At 38.4% G+C, this 22540-nt stretch overlaps 2 protein-coding genes across 2 annotated transcripts in view; one reads left to right on the top strand and one right to left on the bottom strand.

Annotated features, from left to right (window-relative positions):
* CHMP2B (charged multivesicular body protein 2B) overlaps positions 1-5696 on the top strand; it is an 11811-nt gene extending 6115 nt beyond the window's left edge. The window contains exons 3-6 of the mRNA XM_030020441.2: positions 318-512; positions 3041-3143; positions 4180-4286; positions 4443-5696. Of these exons, the coding sequence (XP_029876301.1) occupies positions 318-512; positions 3041-3143; positions 4180-4286; positions 4443-4556 (519 nt within the window). The 3' untranslated portion in view covers positions 4557-5696. The remainder of the gene's footprint in view (positions 1-317; positions 513-3040; positions 3144-4179; positions 4287-4442) is intronic.
* Positions 1-22540, bottom strand: part of POU1F1 (POU class 1 homeobox 1) — a 24059-nt gene extending 1519 nt beyond the window's left edge. Inside the window, exons 1-7 of the mRNA XM_030020440.2 lie at positions 22399-22540; positions 19480-19629; positions 18472-18585; positions 17233-17478; positions 15231-15395; positions 13695-13755; positions 10661-10914 (exon numbers count right to left, since the gene is read on the bottom strand). Coding sequence (XP_029876300.1) covers positions 10701-10914; positions 13695-13755; positions 15231-15395; positions 17233-17478; positions 18472-18585; positions 19480-19629; positions 22399-22540 — 1092 coding nt within the window. The 3' untranslated portion in view covers positions 10661-10700. The remainder of the gene's footprint in view (positions 1-10660; positions 10915-13694; positions 13756-15230; positions 15396-17232; positions 17479-18471; positions 18586-19479; positions 19630-22398) is intronic.

Below are 22540 nucleotides of genomic sequence, written 5' to 3'. Positions count from 1 at the left end.
TTTAATGTGCGCATATAAGTGAATGTGACATTATGCAGAAGTTGAAGTCTTTTGGGGAACTGTGTGCTACCATACTATAATTCAATTTTGTTGTGTTTTTTTCTTCTTGTCAAATCATAACAGCATTGCATTTATTCTACTAAATAGCCTTGGTAGAAAAGCAAGGAAGACTATTTACATAACTTTAAATGTCTTAAAAAAAATAAAAATTGAGAGGATATTACACTTTTGGAATTTAATTATTAGTGTTAAGGTTTAATTATAGTCTTTGTTTGAATGAAAATTCTGTAGAATTAATCTTATATCTTTTTTAACAGGAACTGGAAATAAAGAAAATGGCTAAGACTGGTAACAAAGAAGCCTGTAAAGTGCTAGCAAAACAGCTTGTACAACTGCGGAAGCAGAAAAATCGAACATACGCTGTTAGCTCTAAAGTCACGTCTATGTCAACTCAAACAAAGGTCATGAACTCTCAGATGAAGATGGCAGGAGCTATGTCAACTACAGCAAAAGTAAGGCATTACAAGATATTCTTTTACATTAAAATGCAGCATAAGGTTGCAAAAGTTAAGTTGTGTTATTTTGTGTAAGATGATTGAAGGGATAATACTTATTGCTTAATATCCGAAATGGTGTTGAGCATACAGTAGGGAAATGTAATTTGATTCATATAATGAAATTTTTGTCTAGTCAATCCAGCCAGTTAGCACCTAACGAAGCATATTTTCTTGGGCTAGACATCTGTGAAATGTTTGCGTGATAAAAAATAAACTCGAATGCCAGTGGAAGAACTCTTAATACATCAAAAAAACCCAAACCATGTCACTACATGTCTGGCCTGTATACCTTGTCACAAGCAGTTTTTATTGGGAAAAAGTAGGGCATGCTTCATCTAGAAATCAAGGCCGTGTGTCACAGTAGCTCTATGGCTTGTGCAAAAAGTAGGTTATTGCTTTGGATCTTAAGTTCCTAAGGAAATCTAATCTGGAGTTCCCTGTCATTCTCACTCTCCATGCTCTAAGGAAACAGTATTGCATTAAGTTTTCTCACAAATCTCATCTCATAAACTCAGATTTTTCAGAATCTTATCTGAGCTAGTTGTGAACTTTCCCCTATTTCCTTGAATGGATAAATAGGGAGTTTGCTTTTGGCAAGGAGGATTGTTCAGCTTGAGGTGTAGGAAACAGAATTAGCGTGCATCATTGTAGACGAGTTGTGCTTTTATCATAGTCCAAGTTAAATCCAATTACATGCCAGTTAAACACAGTAATGCAATGGAACTTGGTGCAGAAAGTAACGACTGCTAAGGCTTTGCTGTCAGATGTCTTTTAGAAGCAGTGTGTTGGCAGTATCAGCCCTTCAGTGATACAAAGTTGTGTCTCTGTGGCAAACTTTCCGTCCTCCGTGACTAACCCACAAAGGGGGGGCTCGTCTGACTGTACAAGCAATCAAGTTAAACAGCTTACTCCGTATTCGTACAACAGTGTTGCATGTGAACAAGTTGGTCTGGCTTTTTAATTATTACATGGTTGACTTGTTTTTATCTATGAGACATCTTGGATTAAATTTCTCAAAACCAAAGTGTCACTAGACTAATTATGAAGGTAAGTCAGTAGAAAAAACAAAAATATTAAAAAAATAAATTAACCAGCATCCAGAAAAGCGATATTTTTTGAAACACAGCGGGTACCTCTATGGACTAGTTTGTGTAACATTATTGGAGAGGAAGGTGTTAAATTCTTCTGCTAATTTTTAAAGTGAGTATTTTGCCTTATCAACATGGGGAGCTTAAAAAAGAAAAGTATTCAGTTGTTCGTTTTGAAGATCATAAACTATTCTTAATCTCACACAACCATCAGTGAAAAATATATGGAATCAGTTGCCTCAACAAGCAAGACAAATACATGAATGCAAAGTTTTCAAAGTATTTTCTATATACTTTTTAGCATGTATGGCACTAAATTTGGACATAATAAAGTCCAGTTAATAATTACCTGTTTCTTTTAATCATGCATCTAACCCTTATTTTCTGAAGATATATAAACTCTGTATGAGTTTAGTGGAAATATTTTTTTATTTCCATCTACAACTCTTGTAAAAGAATTCTAAAGAACCAACACCCTCTAAGTCCAGAACAACTTTTTAAATTCAAATATCGTGACTATGAACACAGTCTTTGAAATTCAAGTAACATTAGAAGCATAATACATTATCACTTTAAACAAACTCAGAGACGAAGGCAGAAGAGCTTCTACAAAGCCAACAGCAACTGTAGTAGCTTGACAGCATCCCTTTTAATTAATCAACTCTTTTATCTTCTTAAAGATGGTTAGACTTTACGTTTGAATTGCTCATGTCTATATTTAGGTTTTGGTGTCCCATGAGAGATACAGTAGCTTGCTTCTTAGGAAAGAAGAAAGTACTAAATACTGGTGCCTGCAAAGGCAGTGCTATATGCTTGTAGTAAAACAGGTGAAGTTTTATTACACTGTCACAGAAAGATTGCTACCCATTACAAAGGTTCACCCTAAGCTAATATGTACTTCCTGAACCCTTTGATATTTGCTTTTCAGAGAAAAGTAATTTTTCCATTAAATTATAACATAAAGAAACAATTGCAATTTAATGCCTGTCCTCTAGTGGTGGTTTAAATAAATGTTCCTTACTGAATAGAAAAACCTGCAGCCATTTACCTCTTTAAAGTGTATAGCCTGCAAGTTAGGTAATATTGTCCCATTCTTTTCATTTAGATCAGGCAGATTTTTCCTAATATAAGACCAGGAGAATGGTCGTGGTGCAAGACAGGCGCATACATTTAAAAGCATATCTATTAGGGTAGTAGGTAGCAATATTTCTTACTAGGTACAGACTGTACTGTTGATCTGTTGTGTCTACAGTTCTCACAGGATGTAAAGGTACAAGGAAAGTGAAATTTGGACTGAAGTGTTTTTTATTAGAAAAGTCTTATTCCTTCTTAATGTATATATTGGTATTTACTAATGTCTCGTTGTGTGATTAAGGGTTTTTTCAATATTAATAGACAATGCAAGCAGTTAATAAGAAAATGGATCCACAAAAGACACTACAAACTATGCAGAATTTCCAGAAGGAAAACATGAAGATGGAAATGACTGAAGAAATGAGTAAGTTCTGCACTGCAGGGAACAGCTAGCTACAGCCCACAGTGCTCTTGGAAGGGTAGAACCAGTCTAGAAACACTGATGCTTGAAGTTTTACTTCTACAATGAGATTGACAGCAAAAATGAAGAGCAAACAAAACAATGCACGTCTGAGCAGGGGAGCTGAGCCTTAGGCTTTTTAGTAGCTCTAGATACTAAATCTAGAATCTGTTCCTTCCCATCTTCATGCATAACACCCATCATACTTCTAGAAACAACATACTGGAAGGGAATAAGGTTTGAGACCAGTTCAAAATCTTGTTGGCATAACTGGTAGGGGAACTTGAAAAATTGCCCTTTCTGTAGCTGATAGTTCTGCATGTGCTTTTTCTTCTGGGGATGGACACTTAATTTAGAAATTATTGATAACACAGTGGTATGGGATGGTTTTGTCTCCTTTTTTTATTTAAGCCACAAACTTCTTGGGGGGTAGCAAGTTTCTTGTTCCCAGTTGCATCTGTCTGTTGTAAACTAAGTAATACCAAACTTCCTGGTGTTGCTCGCACAGTCTCCTTCCTATCCTAATCCCTGCCACTGTGTTGGCCATAGTAAGTAGTATGGACTCAAACCAATGCTGTTGAGCAGATGTGAACACCTCAACTGTGCAGAACTGTATTGTTGCAATTCAGAAATTAGCTGAGTAGTTAACAATTTAGCAACTTACTTGGAGGAGGAAGAGGAAGGGGATTTTTATGAAACTGTAGAAGATGTTTTTAAGAAAAGTTAAAACCTAGTAGAGGGGGAGATAGTTCAGTTGCTGTATTATGGTGAAACTAAACATTTTTATAAAAGCAGTCATGCCTTACCCTGTTGTTGCTCTAGCTGTGCTCACAGGCTTTGCAAGGCAGAGGTAAGAAAGCCTCTCCAATATACAGGTGCTTTCTGTTAGTATCTTACACAGTAGTATTACTACTACATTCTGGGAGGATAGAAAGTACTAGGTAATTTTAGTAACCTTTTTGCTTAAAGCAGCGTGGACTTTTTTTTTCTTTCTTCTAAGTTAATGATACTCTGGATGATATTTTTGATGCTTCTGATGAAGAGGAAGAAAGCCAAGATATTGTTAACCAAGTGCTTGATGAGATAGGAATTGAAATCTCTGGAAAGGTATGGCTATTTTTACCCAGTTCATGTGCTTCTTCCCCTTCATTCCCTTTTTTTAACAGTTTATTCTAGCAGCCTTTATTCTACAGTCTTATTCTAGAAGTCAGCTTGTCATAATATGTATTATTTTGAGTGAAGAAAACTTCTGTGTTCTTCTAGATGGCCAAAGCTCCATCAGCTGCCAGAGGCTTACCATCTGCATCAACATCAAAAGCTGCTACCATATCAGATGAAGAGATTGAACGACAGCTCAAAGCTTTGGGAGTTGATTAGCTGGATGGCAATATGCAATCTGCCTTCTAATTATTCAGCTGCAGACAGATGTAAAAAGTGCAAATACTCTTTCAATGCAACTGATGTCTAGGAAAACTCTGAAGCTTCAGAAATGACAACTTGAAGTTGGTACTGGGGGAAGGAGAAGGGGAGATTATTTTGAATCAATTTACAGGGAGACGTACACTTGGTGTATCCATTGCATGGAGTCTTTTTGAGCACTGGACCAGCCAGGGCTGTAGTTCTAATGATAGATTCATTTATACCTGATCTGAATCTGTCCTCTGAATTCAAAGTTTTCTTCTATCTCACTTCCTGATCTATCTTTAGAATTGGCTATTCTGTGGCTGGTGGTGATGCCTCCTAGGACAGCACCTATATAATATATATCATTTTTATAAAACTATCGCTATAGAAGAACTCTTAGTCTGTCATCTTAGCACAAATGAAACTTCACCTTTGCTCTTAGTTGGAAACTATTTTCTTTTGATGAGAAATAGCCTTGAAAGTCTAGCAAAATTAGGCAGAAAGAAAAAGCATTTGATGTATTTCTTTCAAATTCCTGTAGTAACTTTGAGTTGATTAAATAATAGCTGGTTATTCTTTTCACTGAAAGGGAAGGATATAGTCCTTGTGCAGTTAATTTTACTGGAAGAGGATTTAAATTTGCTAGTGAACTTTGTTGCATGAAAGGCACTGACTGAACTCTATTGTACTGTAACATAGCTGGTTTCAACAGAATTGCTGTGCCTTTATGTATATAAATCTTGTACCTTTGTGATTTTTTTTTTCATAATGAGTCTTTGAAAGGTGAGTAAACTTGTACTTAAGATGGTTTCACAAAACACTATGGCGTGACCTCTGTGTACACTTGATGGGACTCTGCTGAAGTTCAGAAATGCACTTGTTCAGAAATGCAACCAGCGCACTTGCAAAAAGGACATTTGCCTGAAACAACATTTGTATATATTTTACAGTATTTCTTAATGGAAGGTAACTGTGCATAATTGTATTGTTTACTAAGATGCAATTGATCACATTGATAAGCTAAATCTAAATTTTAGTTTTGAGAACGATTTTGGATGATACTTCATAATTACTTGTCTAAACACTATAATAAAAGTGTTCTGGTTCTGTGAAGGTTTTTCTATGGTCTCTGAACTGCATCAGCATGGTTCTAGCTTTAAATGGAACGCATCGGGCTAGTGAAATAAGAACTGTTCATATTTTAAATAGATGACAAACTCTGAGAATGCAGTTCCCAGTTATGACTTCCCAGATGGTGTGAAGTTCCTCAGCCCTTAGCCTGCTGGAGATTATTTGCCCCTCAGTTGTGCTGATTTAGTGGGGCTGTTCATTGAACAGAAACAACAAGATCATCTTGGCTTTGAAAAGAGAAAAGCAAAATACCTCCCAAGAGTGAAACCAGGATAACTGTGGGGGGACAAACTTCACGAAGAGACTTTGCTGCTAGAGAAAGTGTAGCAGGAAACCATAACCTCTATGAATCTACTGTTGTCGCACCATCTGCTTTTTAGGATTGATGTCAACAGAGAGAGAAAAAACATAGGTGAGCCCTCATCTGTTTTTGGCATAGAAATGCAGGTGTTCTTTCTCTTTGAAGAAGTAATAGACAAACTATGAGTCTGTGAGGTAGTGGGTAGGAATGTGTAAGTTTATATATTGCATATATCCAATATGTGTAAGTTTATATATTGCATATATCCAATATGAGGTGAATTTTCTTTTTTTTTTTTTTTACAAGTTATTTTGTAAAAATCTAATAAAAGGCTTTTTATTCCACAATGACTTTGTCCTCTGTAGGGTTAGTCTTACACATCTGTCTCTTAGTGGTCTTTCTTTGGACTTCTGTTAGCTGTGATAAATTTTCCTTTTATCTGAGCTATAAAGCAGCATAATATTTGTTGTAGTTGCTTGTGGGCCTTTGACTTAAACTCAACATTCAGTAAAGACTTGATCAAATTTACATTCCCTTCTGTTTGTAACTGGGTGCCCAAGTACTGCTCGTAGGCATTGAAGGAGAAACCGTAATGTGAAATAGTTAGGTATAAAATGTTACTGATTGATTGTATTTTGGTTGAACACCAAGGCTTATGTCCTTTCTGAATGAAGTGTGCGCTTTATCTTTTTAATGACTGTCAAACCTGGGTGTAATTCTATTACAAGTTCTTTCCTCTGTCTATGGGGTTTTTGATGAACAGGAATAAAAGCATTGCTTTTTGGTGTCAGTAAGACTGCTGAACTAGGGCTGCTGTCAATATCTATCCAATGTTTTTGTTAATAGTTACCTTTTAAGCCCTGCAGCTCTAATCTGTATAAAAATCTTTCAGTAGTAGAGTGAGAAGTGTTGTAGGCTTGCAGGTTTGCTTATATTTATTTCAATTACAGTTAGTATGTTGTAGGTGTCTAACAAAATTGCATCTCCTACTTAGAAACAAATTCCTTTTAAATCACTCTTAGCAGACTAAAAAAAAAACCCCACTCAATCCTTAAACTCCTTTATCTTTGCTGACACCTTAGCAACTGAATCTGAAAGTCCTCAATCCAAGAACAACAACGCAATTGTACATATGCCTAAGAATGGCTCTGTTGGGGCAGCCCAAGGTCCATCTCACCCAGAATCCTACTCCACAAATGCCCATGAGCAATGCCCAGGAAAATATGTTAACAAGATAAATGTAGATGACACTTCCTCCCCTAATACTCTTCCAACCTCTAACTATTTTCAATTTGGAGCACTTCCAGAGGCATATGTAAGTTCCTCAACAGCTTTAAGTGGCCTTCTCATCTGTGAACTTGTCTATATAAATAAACTTCTGGCACCCACATTTTTTAGTAGAGGAGTTCCACAGATTTTTTCCCCCACCATATTAAGAACCACCACTTTTGTTTTTTCTTAAGCTTCTTGCCATCTTCACATGTTTGCTCCTAGTTCTTACATTAGGCAAGATGGTGAACAGCCTGCTTCCATCCAGCCTTTCAATACAGCTCATAATTCAGTAGACCTCTGTAGCATTCAATGCACACACATTAAATCTAGAAGAGAGGCAGTAGCTTAAACAGCTATTTAGCTTACCTTTGACCTCAGCTTTGCCTGTATAGGGGCCTTTTCTAGGTCCTTCAGATGAGGGGGACAGAATGCTACGCAGTATTTCAGAGACAGGTGAACCACAGATTTAAATGTCATCATAATGTCGTTTTGTCCTAGTTTTAACACCCTGCCTAAAGTCACTGGGAAAAGTAAGAGCAAGAAAAAAACCCACAAACATCTCAAAGAAAAATGGTGCAGCCCATGTTAGTCAAATGGCCAGCTAAACTCTTACCGGCAGGTTTATAAAGCTACCCCTCAGAACTCTTATCTAGGGGTTTTTCCCCAATCAAGAGTGATTGATGGCAATTACCCAGTAAGTTGTTCCTACAGAAAAAAAAAAAAAAAAAAAAAAAAAAAAAAAGAATTGCCCCTTTCTCTTAAGTCTAATGGCTGCAGTTGCAGCACATTAAGTTGATTTCATCCAGCTTTTTTTCTTTAAACAATTCTCTCTAATTTGTTTGTATTTCCATGGCAACAGCTAGATGTGTTTAAGTGGTGGCTGCTTCCTCCACTTAGCCTGTTGTCATTCTTTTGCAAGAAAATGGCATTATGTGTCACCTTTCATTTTATTTTGCTATGCTTCTGCAATTAGCCTTCACTTGTGAGACTTTTTATAAGACTAGAAATGACAATGTTACGGTAAGTCAGCTCTTGAATTAATTATTACAGCATGCTAAAATGAATAAGCACATCGGCATGATACACAACTAAAAAAGTAAAGTGTTAACCAAAACAGAACTACAAACCATTACCTGAAATACCAAATGTATAAGAATACTTTATTGGATGTGGGAGTTGGGAAGTACAGGCTTGTAGCATTTCTAGGAAGCCTTTTATAATTAAGAAAATAATTTGGAATATAAATAAAATTTATATATATCGGATAGTAGTTTCAACATACATAACATTAGATCACATAACATGAAAGGTACACAAATGCATGCCACCACCTTCACTGAGTGCTAATCTTCTAACTATTTATCTTGCATCCTTTTGGAAAGTCATGATCTGTGGATACACATGTGGTGGATAAAGGCTACAGCTTGGTCTGCTGCAGTGGGTGAGCTATGCTGGTGATGAGAACAGCCTGAAGAGAGTACTTAGCACAATTTCTCCCCTTTGAGTTATTAAATTGAAGTTTTCTTCTAAATCAAGGTTATAGCAATGCATTCATCCATAAAAATGTATTTTTTTAAATCCAGGAGCCTGATTTCCATAGCTGAATATGCCTATGGTCACTGTAATAGGTATCAGAGATAATTTAACGTACACTAGAGAGAGAGCACTTAACTTGTACACACTGCTTCTAAGTGGTCTCGAACATTAAACTCCTTTTGCTTTCTGTGGGCCTATTATCGAGACATTTTCTAAATCATCAGGTCTGTTTTATGGAAAAATAACATGTATCTGGCCATTACTACTTGCCTGTTACTCAATTTCAGTCCTGGGAAAACAGTCAAAAATACATATATGGTAATGGGCTATTCTAATAACAATGAGCAGGGCTGATGAGATGGCTGGATAATATATCCCTAGTGAGTACTACAGTCATTAATTCAGTTTCTCAGTGCCTGTCTTTCTGATAGGTGGAGCTCTGGCACTGTTTGTTCCCCCCCCCCCCCCCCCAGTTATCTCTCTAGGCTAGAGGATGATGAAAAAGGGTTTATTTTCGATTAGTGGGGTGTAAGAGAGTGGGAATGTGCAGTGCAATAAATGCTTTGTGTGGGTACTTATTTCAGAGCTCAAGGGCCTTCTTTTTTTAGCTTAACACACTATCTCTGGTGTAAGTATGTCCACACATGGATTTAATCAGAAAAAAATACAATGCAGAGAAAGCCCAAAGTAATAAAACCCCTGATAATTCTCTAGTTTTTTCCCCACAGGTCACAAAGTCTTAAGGTAAGGTAAATTGTATCCCAATTTTTATAGCTAAGCCTATCCAAATCAAACTTTAAGGCATATAATAAATTAGCAAGAATTACCTCTGATAACAAGCATTAAAAAAAAGTCACTTCTACCTGACACCCATCAAAAGCAGTCAAATGGTACACTGAGACAGAGCACACAGTAGAAACAGTGGTGACACCTCTGTACTGGTAAGCTTACTCTACTGTAAACAATGACAACAATTGTTGCACATTTCTAACAGCTTTGTCCTGAACTTACACAAGAAATTTACCTGATTCGCTCAGAGGTGTACAGCTGTTGTAAGCGGGTAGCTGAGTTTGAGCCGTTCTTTGGAAAGGCAGGTCTTCAGGTACCATTCTGCTACCTGGCTCCCAGATCTAGTGGCAGTCCCATAAGATCCCATGGATATATCCCATTCTTGGCCATAACTAGATATTCTGCAGTGTCACCACTGCTTGTTTAAGGTCACTTATTCAGCCTTCTCTTCTTTGAAGTTCTCATTTCTTGCTGATGCTCAGTGTTCACCACTGGAGATGGGACCCTGCCATGTGCCTAATGGCTTACAATCTCTCAAAGGTTAGCGCAGTTAGCTAGTTAGCACGGGGCGGGGGGGGGGGGGGGGGGGTGGAGGGTGTGGTAAAGCACATCCATAGACATGCAGAGGCAAAATACTTTCAATACTATACCTGCTGATATCAAGCTTTGTAACCTTTCTTCGCATACAACATGAAGGCTTTGTTTCCTGATGGTTAGGGTACCTACATGGGGTTCTCCGTTAATCATTAAATGTACCACACATGCAAGAAAGGCACAGCACAGGGAACCTGCAACTACTTGTGCAACTTGGAAAGCATTTCTAGTCGAATAATGCATAATAGGTTCCTTGCAGTTAAGCAGAGACCTCCAAATCTTTAAATATATGCAGTAGCATTTAATTTGTTTCCAAACTTTTACATTAAAATCAGGTCTTCCACAACACACCTCATCTGAAGCTTACTAGCTTGTAAGAGAAACAAGTGGTTTACTGATTTTTCTTTTTTTTTTTTTTTTTTTTTTAAAACAACATAGTATTTACAATACTTACAAAAAGCAAAACAGGAATCCACATCTATACATGGAAAGTTTTACCGGCATTCGTGATGTTCCTTGATAATAGAACTAAAGGTGTTCTGATGTAAACTTGTCTTCACTCTTTTTTCCCTTTGTCTTCTGTTGCAAAACCAAACTCTCACAACTTCTTTCTCAAGATTGAGCCCCTCAGCCATCCTCATAATTTCCTGAGAAGAAGGCTTATTTTGTTCTCCAAAGTGTCTTTCTAGGGCTTCTTTGGCAGCAATACTGGATAAAGGGATAAAATGTCACCTTCAAAAACTTCTCTGGCACATTCAGGCTTTCACCACTAGTTCAGGAGAAGGGTCAAGTAAGAGCACAGAAGATAGTGACTTGGTTTGTTTCCTCTTTTTCTATGCAAAGGAAACCCCCAGAGCTTAAAGTACACTGTATTCCTTTGCTGACATGAACAGCATGACATCATGCAGAATTTCAGCATGGAGTAATTTAAAGGCAAAACCAGCATCAAGTTCAGTGCAATTTCAGTGGTAATCATGAAATGTTTGCACTTCTTGGTGTTCTTGAGGAGATACAGCTACTAGCTAGATGTGAACAGGATCACAGGAATTGGAACAAGCCTGACCACCCATTCTGCCCCAGTTACAGCAGTGTCGTGAGGGTTAAGCAAATGCACATCGGTGGGGTTACCTGGTTGTGTCACATCATTTGGGCTTACAAAGGGGAAGAGCTCCATCAGTTACAACTGGGGAAATGTATGTTGTTTCAAGTTCTGCATTTCATTTTGTTATGGAGAGGGCACTAGTATTTCTAGAAATCACAGAGATTACAGCAATCATCACATTTTCTAAAAGTCTGCCTTAGTCTATTCCTCACAATCAGTAATGACCAAAGTTGAGTGGTTCAATAAACAAAATAAGTTAAGACTCCTATCTTTTCTTATTGTCAGATAGAATTTCCTTAACGTTTGTATTACATATTCTCAGGAAACAAAGAGTATCTGCAACATGCTTCTGTGTGCCAACAGGATGCATCCAAAACTGGCTTCACCAGTAGCTGTAATTTCTTTGGACACAAGAGGGCACTTCATGCATTATTCTGGAAATGAGGTGCAGGTATTTCTGTTACAGAAATATACAAAGTATCTGCTGGAGTTCTACTTATTTCATTAATTCATCTGTAATACGTTGTTGGTCTTTCATTTATAGGTCTATTTTGCAGTATTTAGTAACATTATGAGAACTCCCTAATTAATAGCATGATGTTCTGCACACACAGAAGTATAAAACCCTCACTAGTTTCGACTAACAGTTTCTTAGGCTTTTTAATCAAAGCAGAAAATAAAATAGCTTCCACAAATTCAAATTAAGTAGTTTTTGCTCAGGGTATGAGTAACCTAATTTGGTTAGTGGGACTTTTGTTTTACCTCTAGTTTGCCTTCAAACATCCATTAAGAATTGCTACGAGTAAGGCTGCAGTTTGGATAAAGTCCTGATTAGTTTGAGGTCTTCAAACTGAGGTCCTATATGCCTTCAAAGGAACAATTCATATTCATCAACAACTCATCAAAATCATGAGATTTTGTCCTGAACTTCACCTCAATTTTCTGTGCCCTTGACAACCTGCCATATTTGATACTCCCAGTGCAGTGGAGTTAGATGTAAAAGCAGGAATAATTAAAAAATGCTTAATATGAGGACTGATTTCCTCAATAGTTGTTAAAAAACAACACCAAAACCCACAATGTTAGATGAGCAGACTTCAGCGGGCTCCTCTAGCCAGGAGAAAACACCTAGGACAGAGATGCTCTCAACTCACAGCTCTCACGCAGGCCATAATACATAAACTGGGCAAGGTCTTGGCATGGCTGCTCAAGGCCTTAATGGCTCGTAGAGAAGCTGAGAGGAGAAACTGGCCTCCCAAGAGTAAAGCTTCATCACTTTTGAGGTGCCGTGATTAGCAAATGAGCTATGAAGCATCTCCCATCCCCCCTTCACTCCTAATTGAGAAGCATCCCCTCAGAGGAATACTTATTTAAAAAGTCAGAGAGAAATAACATCCTCATTTTATTCCTTATATTAAAGGCAATATAACTCAAAAAACAAGTCTCAAGTTGAATGTGAGAGGAGAAGGTACATGTTGTGGCTGTGGGACTATAAAGCAGCTTACATCTCTGGCAGGTGGCACTGCACACCGGGAAGGTTCCCTGTTCAAAGAACAGGCAATTTACTGTAACAGGTAGGGCCTGACAGCACCAGGGGTGTGCCGGGAGTCAGACAAATTCCCTTCCTGTGGAAGAATATTACAGCTCCTTGGAGGCCCCCTTGAGTGAATTCTTCTTCACCAGAGGTTATCAGAGTCTGGGATATCTAAAGAAGAAGGAAATACCCCATGTTCTCATTTTGCCTATTTGCTATTTGTTTTTTTGTAATATGATTTACCAGCCTACTTGATTTCCATGGGGAGTTGAGGCTAGATAGATGGTAGATGTTGGCCACCTGAGATGTGAGAAACAGGAGAAGGAGGTTCCCAGAACAACTCCCTGTTTTTTCCCTTCAGCTTATTAAAGTGTTTCTCTGGGAACTCCAAAGAAGCCAGTGACAGAGGATAGGGACAGGGATGTAGTATTACGTGTAAAAATTTGCCCTCAAACTTCCCAGACCTCAGTTCTCTGGCAGAATAATGTAATTTATTTTGGTATAACGTAGAACCTCCCAAAATGAAAATGAGAATGCTCTGATACCTTATTCACTATATAGATACCATAAAATTTGGGCAGAATTGGAATAATTCTTTTTTTCGTATTAAAGTGTGTTGTCATATGTTGAAAAAAGTCTTTAATTGGGAAAAAGATTATATTTGAGGTAAACTGGGGTTTTGGAAAATTATGCTGTTATTTTCCACTGGAACGTTTCAAAATAGTGAAATATTTTTAAATGCTAGCTATAGAGATTCATTAATAGAAAATAACATTTTGATTTTGAACCCAACAAAAAGAAGCATCTTAGCCAAAGTGGTTTCTAACATATAACACCCTAAATATTTATTACCTTATGGTGGTTCTGCGCTTTCTCTTCCGCTCATTCACTCCAACTTTTTCATTGTATAAAGCTGTATTAAAAACAAAACAAAACCCAGCAGTTACCTTCCACAGAGAATGGAAAAGCAGCAGAATCATCTCCAGAAAAAAAGTGCCTTTCTTTGAAGACAGAAGAAAGCTAACAGCTAATGCCGCTGAATAAGAGCAGCACCCCACATAGGAGCACTTCTTTCTTTAGGATGGTTGGTCGTTGTTCTACCTCCACCTGTAAATGCTTATAAGCAGAAATGGTGTGCCACCAATAAAGCTGCAAACAGCACTGGCTCTGTGCCTATGTACCTGCTGAGCTGTACTTCAGCCCCCTCCTTTGACATACCTTGTTCCTCCTACCCTGCAGCGTGCAGTCTAGGGAGATGGAGTCCATTTCCATACCCCTTGGCTACCTCACCCTCTTTCTTCAGAAATACAGCCTTGGCTCCCAACCCCATTTATTCATCTGCCTCTTCCACCCCACTTTGTGATGGACAACTGCCCCCTCACTTCTCAGAGGACGCTGCCTGCATGCACGATCTTACCCTGCAGCTCAAGCCTGTAACTCTGCTCAGGCAGTCAGCAGCTGCTACCCACCACAACCCCCTCACAAGCGATTCTTGCAATGTGCTGGCCACATTAGGTAAGCCTCCGGTTTCTAGTGCAGTTACAGGGGAAGTAAGCTTTCCGCCTTTTGTTCAAAGGAAACTGAAGTGTGTGGCAGAAGCAGCTGTTTAACAACATTTCCCAATGATGAATGCAACAGCAAATCCAAAAAGTAGCATTAAGATCATCTTGTCTTTCTTCCTATGCTAGGTGAGTGCTGCACAGTGGAAGTCCTGGTTTTCAATGTCACCTCCAGGCATACTGCTTCCCAGCATTGCAATTCATCCAGCTGAAAAGGCTGTTCTTTAAGGCAACCCATTTCCTTTAAACCAGCCAACCTGTTCTAAAGTAGACTTCACCCAGTGAACCCCATGACTCTTCCTGCAACTGGAAAGTAACTGGGCAAAAGGAAGGGAATCCACTAGTAGCAAAATGTCACATCAAAAACCTCTATGCCATGCTATTCTTCTTCAGGGTTTAAAGACCACTGCCTCAGCTGAACACAGATCCTTTCCTCCATGGCCATATCTCATATGCCAGAGGTTGGAAGGAAGAATCCTTTGCTAGTGAAGAACCCCTGTACACTGCTAAATGGGCTGTCCTGCAGATCCTAATAATGGATCTGACTTACGCTACAGGACTGGAGCTAGTTTGCTGGGTTGGGACTGAAAGAAATTACTTCCAGTAGGCCAAGTGAAGTTTCTGCTATTCTGTACCCTCCATGCATTTCAGTTTGCCCCTCCTTGCTCACCCAAAAACGATAACCAAAATTTAATATAAGCACACCTTAGTATTTAAAGCTGGTAAACCAAAAACTTTAGTCTATGGAAGATGTGTATTAGTCCTTCAACATATATATAGGATTCTGGTTTAAATGCAAATCAATATTTAGAGGATTTCAATTCTCTACCTCCTACTTGTTCTGCTTCCTCCAGCCACTTGGACAGTATTGATTTCAGTTTGCATGCGTTCTTGAAACTCAGCTGCAAGTTTTCAAACCGGCAAATAGTAGTTTGGCTGAATTCTGAGCCATGCACAGCAGCCAGTGCTTCTCCAACGTTGGTTTGTGTATAACCTGTCAAAAACAAAGATAAAAAAGTCACTTTGGAGCTTTCTAGAAAGGGTTACTTTCCTTGAGACACTTAGCCTTTCACTGCTGACTCTTATGAACAGTGTGTGCCTGCAGTGTCTTCAGGATGGGCTTTCTGCAGATGTCTTTGTGGCTGACTCTGAGCTCGCCTCAGAGACATGTTCAGTCTCCTGTTGGTTTCAGTGGAGTTTTACCCTGATTTAGTGGAGTTTTAAACTCCAAGATTAGGGATTTTAGACATCCCAAGGATCCAGACACCCCATATCTTTCTTTCTATAGATGGTGCAATGGCAATAAGCTAATCCCTGGCAGCACCGCTGGTGTCCTGTTATTTGTTACAACAACTAAGTTGAAGCGATCAGAGAAATGTTGCAGTTTCCATGCAGACACTGACTTCGTAACAGCAGCTCCCCGTTCAGTGATCTGAATGTGTATCTGCCATGTTCACGGGTCTGGCTCATCATCCTTGCTTTCTGTCTTTGCATCAGAACAGGCAGGATCTCTTTAGATGCTGAATGTCTCACGAGGCAGCTTTTTACCTCCATTTTGATTGCACTAACTCTGTGTGTCTCAGTCTCAGACACACAGCCCATATGAACTCTGTCTTCCCTTGTAAAGCCTAACCTCAGATTAGTTTTCCTGTGCAAATTGCATTTTTCCCATCAGAGCATTAAGCCCAGTCTTACAGGCTCTGTCTCATTTGTTTGCATCAGAGGAAGTTTTGTTCCCTCAAATTCAGGATGAAAGTGAAGTAATAATTACAGTGATTAACAGCGTGGGACCTAGCAGACATTTCCATTGCTGTGACTGACATTAAATACATAATATACAGCAAAACTGACCAAGTTGCAAAACTATTTTAAACCCTAAATTTTTGTTTCAGTCCTTATTTTTACACTGCAAATGGAACACACTAGCTTTCTAGCTGTTAAGGTAATGCAGAGATACCTGTAATAACCTTGTAATTTTTTTACATTTATAAAGCTAGAAGGATGCCCTATTCTGTAATGATACAATGTAATGTTATAAGTGATAATGTCAAAATTGCAACTCTTCATTCGGAGTACCCAATATTCATAAAGTGGGCTGAAACTGCAGCACTGGATGTTATTTTTTTTCAGTACAGTTCAAACAAGGGTGAGACAGGCTTTTACTTTGCAATGTACCTCTATCCCCTACAGGTGAGAAAGACAGGGCTCAGTCTACTTTTGTCCTCAGCTATGATTGTCCAGTGAAAGACAAGCACCTCACTGGAGACCCTCTAATGCAATCCATCTCGCATCAGCCTCAATAGTTATCAGACAGCAACAAAAATATCAGTTGCTGCTGTACCTGTGTCTTGGCACAAGAAAATAAACCAGGAAGAGAAGCTTCCTACTAGTATGAAAGATTTGCCATGGATGTCACCCATCTTGTATACTGAAATGACATTGCACCGTCAGATGAAGCACTTTGTGGGGAAGAGGATGGGTATGAGAAGTTAGAGCATGTGCCGCCCTAAGTTGCAGAAAATTTGGAGCTGTGCAAAATAACGTACCTGTTACTGAATGTGCTTTAATGAAAAGCAATATTTTTCTCTGCACTTAAGACAAATAATTTAAGGGCAGGAAAGTTTAAAGTAATTTTCTGTGTACTAAGTTGCAAAAAGCTGAAGTTCATTAAGTCCGCACAAGTCTTCTAGGAATGGAGAAAGTTTGGCAGTGCAAGGCAGGATTAGAGTTATGATTAGACAACTGCAGAGGCTAGATCATAAAACATTCAGAAATAATTGGTCTTTCACAGGAATTTTTCAGCCTTTTGTTCCCAGTCATGAAGCACATACCCAGCTTAATTCTCCGCAGCTTAAATTCGTTAGCAAATTTCTCCAGTTCCCTGATTTCAGGGGAGTCCATGTCAACGGGCTCTTCGACAGACTTGCTTTTTCTGCGGAACTCCTGCTTGAAGTCTGCGGCAGTGGGATCGTCCGTGAGGAGGGACTGGTGCATGGGTGTGAAGCCGTGGCCAAGGGCACAGGAGCTGGCGCTCAGGGCATGCTCCGGGAATTTGTAAAGGCAAGGGGTCAGGCTACCTGAGCAACACCAAGAAGAAAACTCAGTATAGTCATTCTCTACTGCTACACAATGAAAACGTGCCTTCATCATCTCATAATCCATGTCTGTAATATTTATTATATAACATATGGAAAAGTATCCAAGAGTGAGAATCTCCTAGGAGATATGGTCTCTCTCATCCCAATACATGAAAAATGACCAACAGCCACTTTCACAGGCCACAGCCATCCTATTTCTTAGCAAACTGTGGTGCACTTAAATAAGATGGTAAATGGTCCAAACTTAAACAAATAACAATCCAATGTCTCAGCTGGAATTAAGTGGCACAACAAGATTGATGGATGTATGTCATTTTGAGCCACATAAAATGTGCCAGTCTCTATTTTCTGGTACAAAGTATATTTCCATGTAAATACCATTTGATGCTCAGACAAGATAATATCTTGGTTTAGCTTCAGCATAAAATTTGTCTGAGGAAAGTACACAGGTAAGAGCTCAAAGGAAAAAAACCAAAACCCAGAACACATTCAGAGTGATCATTCTGGCTTAAAAAGAAATTGCTGAAGGACAAACCAAAACTATCTCATACTACCTTTTGTTCACAAATATCAGACTTAACAAGGAAATTCAGTTACGAGTGAAAGCTGGTTTTTTGTTAGATACTGTACATAGAGCTAAAGAGTCTCTGACCTGAATGGGGGGGAGCGGGAATCATTGTAGAAATATTAACACTCTTCAGTGTATCTGGAGCAGCCAGTAAATTCCAGGTTCTTAGAACAATCTTCCCAGTTTTCTAAATTACATAAAACTTTGTGGCAGAACTCAGAACTTCATTAACCTCCCACACCTTTCTCCATTTACTTTTCTTGTCTTCACTGCCCCGATTGCTCTCACCAGCATTGGAGGTTCTAACCCCATAGGAATATTTTATGTATATTCATACAGAATAACAACAAAAAAAAGATTTTCTCAAAGAATAAAGGAAAAGACTAAAAAAGAGAAGGACTTGCTTTGCAAGGTGCTGACACCGTTTACCACATTGGGATGTGGCATGCTGCATGTCTGTAAGATGCGACTCTGGGAGAGACTTGCTGATAGCATCTCTGGAGTTGCAGGCTTGATGCCTAAAAAAAAAAGTAGGGGTAAAAAAAGGAGAAAAATTAATATGTATTTATTTTGGAATGAAACAAAATGAACTTCTGAGCAATACTTTTCATTTAATACCTATTAACTTTTCCTGGTGATGTGAACAATGCCAGGAAAGGTTGCTACAGACACATAGATGCACAATGAAATAGGAGCATTTGGACATTTGCACGCCGTGAAGGAAGTCTACACTCTGTCCCTAAAAAGTCCCTATACAGATGTATTCATCTGTGCTGACTTACTCTAATATTTCCTTCATTCTTAAGTGAAATAAAATCCTGAGTTTGATTTTGGATTATCTCTGAGTCATGATAATTTCCTGGGGGTTGTATTAATTTGGTTCCTGGCATTATCTCATTGACTGCTACCTGAACTTGCATAGAGTAACAATTCCTCTTTCTTACTCAGCCTGGGACATGGAAAACTGAGCAGGATGCTAGCATACATTCACAAGTGTAAAAATCCACGATCATCTGTATGATCTGCCTACCCTTCCACCATGTCACCATTTTATTTTATAGCTCCAGTCAGGGCTCCATCACCCCAGGTACTGGTAATATACAGGTATATTGGGTACATCACTCCTGGTCCCTCAAAAAGTGGTGATCACCAGGGGCAGTTGACATAGGTAAGCAAAAAGAGCAGCACTGTCCCAGTCTTGTAAAGAGAAATAAGATACAGAGTGATTTCCAAAGAGATGCAGAGGTTTGGGGAAACTCTGGGCCCTGACCCCTAATTTCCTAACCCCTTTTCTAGTGCCTTAACCCCAGTTCTGTCTTCTTTAAGCAACTGTCTTGAATCGGTCCCTCTAAAGGAAAACTGACCCAAATCAACATGCTAATAGCTCGCACAGTTGAGCGTATGTCTCTTACCTGCCATCACCCCATAGGTAGATGGTTGATTTCCATAATGACAGGAAGGCACAGAGTAATGAAGGCCTGCCGAAGCGTTTCCCAGAGTTGTCATGGCAAAGCGGATATGGGAGCATGTAGGAGTTTGGATCAAAGACAAAACAGACGGGACTGGTAAGAAAATGTGTGAGGATTCAAGACACAGCCTTTAAGTTCAGAGACAGACAGCATCCTTGTATGTAGTTTTTGTGTGCATTCAGTAAGCGTTTAACTCTGGGCCATAACTGTCAGGTTAACGCTGCTGGAAGTCCAGACACTTGGACAGGTGACACCAGACAAAACTGCCAGTATAAATAGTGAGATACCCTCTGAGCCAAGACCAGAAATTGTCAAGCTGTGGTCTCGATGCATTATTTGTAGTATAATCTATGGGCATAACCCAGTTTACATACACTGCTGAGCAAGGGAAGCATTGAATTCTCCAGGAGGAGAGCAGTTCCTCTCCCCACCCAACTTCCACACACCATTTCATTTAATCTTACATAAAAATTTGCTCTATGTTCCCAGAAAATTGATTGGCTTCACTGCCGTGCAAACCCCACATTAAGGAAGGCAATATTTTATGCATGCCTAAGACCTGGGTTTCCAAAAGCAGCAGTTTGGGACATTTGCTTTGAGGCATCCAGAAGTCGCATTTTCTTAAGTGCCAAGCCACCAAAAACATTTTAGAGTGCTTTGGCAGGGTGGTAGGGAAACAGAATGATAGAGTCTAGGCTCTTCTAAAAAGTTAGGCCTAAATCAACATTTTCTATGATCAGCACCAACAAACACACAATTAATTTATCTCTAGCGTTTTCACAGGGATGTTTTAGATCCATGCTCAGTAATTGCCAGTGCCTGAAGAATCAGTCAATTTTTTACTGAATGCAAAATGAGAGATATGACTGTTTCTCATGCATAAGTAGGCACTGAAATGCATATACTGTCCCCTCTAACAACTACTATAAAGTATAATGTTAAAAATTCATGTTCATGAGCATTCAGATATGTGAAACTGCACATTAGAGCACACATTCCAGTTGTTCAAAACAATATAATTAATTAGAGATTAGAATCTTTTTTACAACTGTAATCATAACAGTAAAATGTCCTGTTTAGATACACTTATACAGATATAAAACCTACTTAAATAGGCATGCTTATACTAGTATAAATGCACCCAAAACAAAGATTTCATTAATAATACTAATGCATTTAGAGCAATGCAACTTTTCTGTTGAGGTAAGATCTAAGCGTTTACTGGTGGGGTTTTTTTTATTCTTTCATAATCCATGGACTATAATTTTTATGCATAAAAATAGCATTTTCAACTTGCTAGTAAGGATTTTAAATTAAATAGTGAGGATGATACTATTTAAATTAAATAACAATCAAATTGTCAAGGATACTGCAGAACATCAGCTGTATGACATGGTATAGTATTTGAACAGAAGTATATTCACTTTTATTTTGTGATGCAGAATTGTTGCATGCACTTTAAAAAATTTTTACATTTTACATAAGTCATTATTAAAAATTCTTTCACGTCTACTTTGTGCACAAATTCTCCTTAGATGCTTTCACCAGAATGGCATTGTTCATTACAATTTCTGAATCTATGTATGAAATTTGTAAACCTTTGCTCATTATAGTTAGCACCCTCTGTCACTGCTTCCATTCTCACAGCATCACCTGCTAGATGTGATCCTGCGAACAAAATTCTCACTGACTACAGTGGCATTTGTCCTTGGGTGGTAACTACAAAATATCAAAACCCAAAGCTGAAGCAAATAAGCAAATGCTTTTGGCTGGCTGTCACCATATACTTTTTATTACGAATCAGATGAATCTAGAAAATACTACTATGATACAGATACATAAATTTGGCCTCATACAAAATTTAAATTTTCCTATTGCCTACTACCACTGTTAACCAACAGCCATATTAGGATATTTTGAGTCTCCTGCTTAATGTATAAGATCCTGTTATCGATCACCAATGCTCAGTTTTCATTACTTACATGCTTGTCCTTACTACTAAGATGTTTTATTACCAATGCATTTCAGGAGAAGGCTAGTTTCTTGTTAAGACTCCAAATAAAATTCTTACCTTAATGTAATTTCAAATAAAACTATTTCTTTTTCTGTTCCTGAAAGCTTTCCATCAACAATTCCTGTATTCCAGAATCCCACTTCTGGAGGTTTAAGGCTGCAAGAAAACTCTCTTTCTTTCTCTGCCTCTCTCTCAGAGAGTTCAATGATTACATAGTCCTAGTATTTAAATACAATTAATTGGATTATATACACAAACACACAAAATTCAAAAATATTGATGAGACCTCTGCCACCAATTTTGAACATCCCATGTAAATCTTAGTCTTGATTCAGTATGCAATATGCTTTGTAAAGCAGTGTTTTTCTTTCTTGAAAACTTCCCCAAATGGTCCCCAAACTTCCCCAAAAACTTTCCCCTAAATGGTATTTAGACCTGACCTGTTCTAAATACAACTCCTATTTAAAGTAATTTATATTATTTTAAATTGTGGTTACATAATAAATAAACTTTCAATTAATTTACATGACACTTTTTATTGAAGACTGTATAGTCGTAACAACAGTGACAGCTTTTGAGCCTGTTCTAAGCTAATGCATTGGTAGCATACTTCATCTTAATCCTGTAACAAACTTAAAGCTACAAATTTAGCTAAACCACAAACAGTTGGGGTTTTCCTGATTTACTCATCATGCAAAGTTTTGTGAAAATGCTTCTACTCAAATGTAGTCCCAATCACACATAGCATTGATACCAAACACTTTCAGTATTGCAGAACTCAATGAACACGTATCATCCAAAAGCATTACAAATGAGATACTAAGAGCAAGATTATTTTTAAAAAGTACCTGTAGACACAACATTGGTGGCATGGTTAGAAACCGGCAGGCACTCTGCGGCGCTGTGATGCATTATCAGAGGCAGAGAGGGAGAAGAGTCAGAATTCAAGGGCACAAAGGTGTCAGATGAAGAAAATGCTTGGCAAGTCAT

This window comes from Aquila chrysaetos, chromosome 7 (assembly GCF_900496995.4).
Source record: "Aquila chrysaetos chrysaetos chromosome 7, bAquChr1.4, whole genome shotgun sequence".
Taxonomy (NCBI): Eukaryota; Metazoa; Chordata; class Aves; order Accipitriformes; family Accipitridae; genus Aquila; species Aquila chrysaetos.
This window is presented reverse-complemented; position numbering and strand designations above follow the sequence as displayed.